At 34.3% G+C, this 4993-nt stretch overlaps 3 protein-coding genes across 3 annotated transcripts; all 3 read left to right on the top strand.

The window, feature by feature from the left end:
* Positions 1–392: 392 nt before the first annotated feature.
* LOTGIDRAFT_143716 (hypothetical protein) lies at positions 393–777 on the top strand (the record flags this gene model as incomplete). The annotated part of the gene is made up of 2 exons (XM_009054366.1): positions 393–492; positions 644–777. Coding segments are annotated over 2 exons (234 nt in total), but the record flags the coding sequence as incomplete, so codon positions are not given.
* A 1152-nt stretch (positions 778–1929) lies between these two features.
* On the top strand, positions 1930–2544 carry LOTGIDRAFT_143748 (hypothetical protein; the record flags this gene model as incomplete). Its single annotated transcript, XM_009054365.1, has 1 exon — positions 1930–2544. A coding segment is annotated over one exon (615 nt), but the record flags the coding sequence as incomplete, so codon positions are not given.
* A 1834-nt stretch (positions 2545–4378) lies between these two features.
* Positions 4379–4693, top strand: LOTGIDRAFT_143762 (hypothetical protein; the record flags this gene model as incomplete). The annotated part of the gene is made up of 2 exons (XM_009054364.1): positions 4379–4540; positions 4598–4693. Coding segments are annotated over 2 exons (258 nt in total), but the record flags the coding sequence as incomplete, so codon positions are not given.
* Between the last annotated feature and the right edge of the window lie 300 nt (positions 4694–4993).

Genomic DNA, 4993 nt, shown 5'->3' with positions numbered 1-4993 from the left:
AAAGTACCGTTACTATTTTAAAGTACCGTTACTATTTTAAAGTACCATTACTATTTTATAAGTGCCATTACTATTTTAAAGTACCATTACTATTTTAAAGTACCGTTTGTATTTTGAAAGTATCGTTTCTATTTTGAAAGTACAATTACTATTTTAAAGTACCGTTACTATTTTAAAGTACCGTTACTATTTTAAAGTACCGTTACTATTTTAAAGTACCGTTACTATTTTATAAGTACCATTACTATTTTATAAGTACCATTACTATTTTAAAGTACCATTACTATTTTATAAGTACCATTACTATTTTATAACTACCATTACTATTTTAAAGTACAATTACTATTTTAAAGTACCGTTACTATTTTAAAGTACAATTACTATTTTAAAGTACCGTTACTATTTTACAGTACAATTACTATTTTAAAGTACCGTTACTATTTTATAAGTACCATTACTATTTTATAAGTGCCATTACTATTTTAAAGTACCGTTTGTATTTTGAAAGTATCGTTTCTATTTTGAAAGTACAATTACTATTTTAAAGTACAATTACTATTTTAAAGTACCGTTACTATTTTAAAGTACCGTTACTATTTTAAAGTACCGTTACTATTTTAAAGTACCGTTACTATTTTATAAGTACCATTACTATTTTATAAGTACCATTACTATTTTAAAGTACCATTACTATTTTATAAGTACCATTACTATTTTATAACTACCATTACTATTTTAAAGTACAATTACTATTTTAAAGTACCGTTACTATTTTAAAGTACAATTACTATTTTAAAGTACCGTTACTATTTTACAGTACAATTACTATTTTAAAGTACCGTTACTATTTTAAAGTACAATTACTATTTTAAAGTACAATTACTATTTTAAAGTACAATTACTATTTTAAAGTACCATTACTATTTTAAAGTTTACATTCCAAATCATATAGAAATAATCAGTAAAATCAATAAAACTGTTACCATGACTACAACAACAACTATTTTAATTAAAGGCATTAGAAATATTAAATCAATATTAATACAAATTGTTCAGGTTGTAGCCTCCAGATGGATATTGGTGCGTAAAATAATTAGATAATAGAATAATTAGATTAGATTAGATGTTAAGATGGATAATAAACAACTGGAATTTTCTTGGTTTCTTCTTCTTATCTTCGTTGATTTATTAAAGGTCATACAGAAAACAAATAATCTTGCAGTCAATTTTATGGTCATCCTAAGAGGTTGTATATCTGTTAATGAATAATTTCTGACAAGAATTTGGTAGGTGGAGGTTAGAAAATCATTCAGACAAAAACATGCTTCCATGCAAACAACACTTATTTATTCTTTTAACAGTTAATAAAACAGAGAATGTCAGTAATACTGTGTTATTATTTCATTTGTTATTACAACATTCTCGCGTTTTTACAGTAACCTGTTTGTTATACCTACAACACTCTCAAGTTTTTACAGTAACCTGCTTGTTATAACTACAACACTCTCAAGTTTTTACAGTAACCTGTTTGTTATACCTACAACACTCTCAAGTTTTTACAGTAACCTGCTTGTTATACCAACAACACTCTCAATTTTTTACTGTAACCTGTTTGTTATACCTACAACACTCTCAAGTTTTTACTGTAACCTGTTTGTTATACCTACAACACTCTCAAGTTTTTACTGTAACCTGTTTGTTATACCTACAACACTCTCAAGTTTTTACTGTAACCTGTTTGTTATACCTACAACACTCTCAAGTTTTTACTGTAACCTGTTTGTTATACCTACAACACTCTCAAGTTTTTACAGTAACCTGCTTGTTATAACTACAACACTCTCAAGTTTTTACAGTAACCTGTTTGTTATACCTACAACACTCTCAAGTTTTTACTGTAACCTGTTTGTTATACCTACAACACTCTCAAGTTTTTACAGTAACCTGTTTGTTATAACTACAACACTCTCAAGTTTTTACAGTAACCTGTTTGTTATACCTACAACACTCTCAAGTTCTTACAGTAACCTGTTTGTTATACCAACAACACTCTCAAGTTTTTACAGTAACCTGTTTGTTATACCTACAACACTCTCAAGTTTTTACAGTAACCTGTTTGTTATACCTACAACACTCTCAAGTTTTTACAGTAACCTGTTTGTTATACCTACAACACTCTCAAGTTTTTACAGTAACCTGTTTGTTATACCTACAACACTCTCAAGTTTTTACTGTAACCTGTTTGTTATACCAACAACACTCTCAAGTTTTTACAGTAACCTGTTTGTTATAACTACAACACTCTCAAGTTTTTATAGTAACCTGTTTGTTATACCTACAACACTCTCAAGTTTTTACTGTAACCTGTTTGTTATAACTACAACACTCTCTAGTTTTTACTGTAACCTGTTTGTTATACCAACAACACTCTCAAGTTTTTACAGTAACCTGTTTGTTATACCTACAACACTCTCAAGTTTTTACAGTAACCTGTTTGTTATACCTACAACACTCTCAAGTTTTTACAGTAGCCACAGTAGATGAAAGCATGGTTTTGATTGAAGTATGTTTTCTCAGTGTAAGTTATTTTATTAAAAATGAGAATATAATTTTCTATCTATAGATTGCAGTATTACTGACAAACCAATTAGTAATTAAATAGATTGTAAAGAGGTTTTCTAAACTTATATATGTATATCTGGGACACTGATCAGACGTCTGTGGTTCTTTAAATAGAACTAAAACTAAGTGTTTGATGACGTCAATATTTGCAAAATATATTTTATAACATAAGGCCGTTCGTGATTAGTGACGTCATCAATTAGTTTTAGTGGAATTACAGGAATCACAGACGTCTGATGTAAAATTAGAATGGTATAAATTGATGTTATCAGTGTCCCTGATATACATAAACAATTTAGAAATTTATAATCTCTTTAATTAGAAGAAAAATTAGAATGAGGATTGAAAAAAACTGTTAATAGAAAAAATATTGTGTAGATTGAGTGCAAGTCGTCTTACGTATCCAGAACGGGGCCGTTTTCCAGTGAGTTGAGTCCATGAAGTGACATTCCATTCCTTGTTTTGACATCCACCGGAAACATTCAGGATGATTCAATCGTTTTTTTTTTCCACGCCGTCGACGTCGAAGAGATTTTTTAGCTGAGGTCAGAAAGAAAAAGATAGAAAAAATAGAAAAAAGGTCAAAATAAGTCTTCAGAAAATATCCAGGACCATTTTTACTCTAACTGAACTTGTGGTGATTTCTGACTGTAGTATAACATGACTCAGTATGTTTAATTGCAGGAGAACAGGGTGTCTAATACTATTCTCAGAAGTGGTATGGATGCCTAAAAATTTACAAAACTATTATCCCTTTAAAGAGATTGTAGAAAAGTTTTCTCAATTTTACAGAAATATCTAATTATTATAACTTCAGTTCAAGAGATTGTAAAGAGGTTTTCTCAATTTTTATGTGTATCAGAGACACTGATAGCGTCAATTTGGACAATTCCAATTTTCAATCAGACATCTGTGGTTCCTGCAATTAAAATTAAGTCTAAGTGTTTGATGCCGTCACTAATCAAGGATTGGGATGTGTCTAAGTGATACAAGCAGGTTTTGCAATGAGTCAAGCACTTAGTTTTAGTTTTAATTGCAGGAACCACAGACATGTAAAATGGTCCTAGATATAGAAATCTATCTAATACAAGGAAAGTAACTCTCACTAAATAACTATCTACACTATATAATAAAACATAGTCCAACTTTAACATGCCACTTTAAAGTCGACAACTCAGTCTCAGAGTGGTTTCAAGAGAAAAAAACTTGTGCTAACAAACAGTGGAGAAAAGAAATCAGGGAAATTTAGGAAAAAAATATATCAGAGGTATTGAAAGGAAATCAAAAAATATACTACTATTGTAACATCCTAGTCCACACAGTACAGCCCACTGTAGAATCCCAACCCAAACCTCTAGTCCACACAGTACAGCCCACTGTAGAATCCCAGCCCTAACCTCTAGTCCACACAGTACAGCCCACTGTAGAATCCCAGCCCTAACCTCTAGTCCACACAGTACAGCCCACTGTAGAATCCCAGCCCAAACCTCTAGTCCACACAGTACAGCCCACTGTAGAATCCCATCCCAAACCTCTAGTCCACACAGTACAGCCCACTGTAGAATCCCAGCCCTAACCTCTAGTCCACACAGTACAGCCCACTGTAGAATCCCATCCCAAACCTCTAGTCCACACAGTACAGCCCACTGTAGAATCCCAGCACTAACCTCTAGTCCACACAGTACAGCCCACTGTCGAATCCCAGCCCTAACCTCTAGTCCACACAGTACAGCCCACTGTAGAATCCCAGCCCTAACCTCTAGTCCACACAGTACAGCCCACTGTAGAATCCCAGCCCAAACCTCTAGTCCACACAGTACAGCCCACTGTAGAATCCCAGCCCAAACCTCTAGTCCACACAGTACAGCCCACTGTAGAATCCCATCCCAGGCCTCTAGTCCACACAGTACAGCCCACTGTAGAATCCCAGCCCTAACCTCTAGTCCACACAGTACAGCCCACTGTAGAATCCCAGCCCAAACCTCTAGTCCACACAGTACAGCCCACTGTAGAATCCGAACCCAAACCTCTAGTCCGCACAGTACAGCCCACTGTAGAATCCCAGCCCTAACCTCTAGTCCACATAGTACAGCCCACTGTAGAATCCCAGCCCTAACCTCTAGTCCACACAGGATGACCCACTGTAAAATCTAAGCCCTAACCTCTAGTCCACACAGTACAGCCCACTGTAGAATCCCAGCCCTAACCTCTAGTCCACACAGTATAGCCCACTGTAGAATCCCAGCCCTAACCTCAAGTCCACACAGTACAGCCCACTGTAGAATCCCAGCCCAAACCTCTAGTCCACACAGTACAGCCCACTGTAGAATCCCAGCCCTAACCTCTAGTCCACACAGTACAGCCCACTGTA

Source organism: Lottia gigantea, assembly GCF_000327385.1.
Source record: "Lottia gigantea unplaced genomic scaffold LOTGIsca_214, whole genome shotgun sequence".
Taxonomy (NCBI): Eukaryota; Metazoa; Mollusca; class Gastropoda; family Lottiidae; genus Lottia; species Lottia gigantea.
Note: the sequence above shows the minus strand (reverse complement) of the source record. Positions and strands in the feature narration are given on the sequence as shown.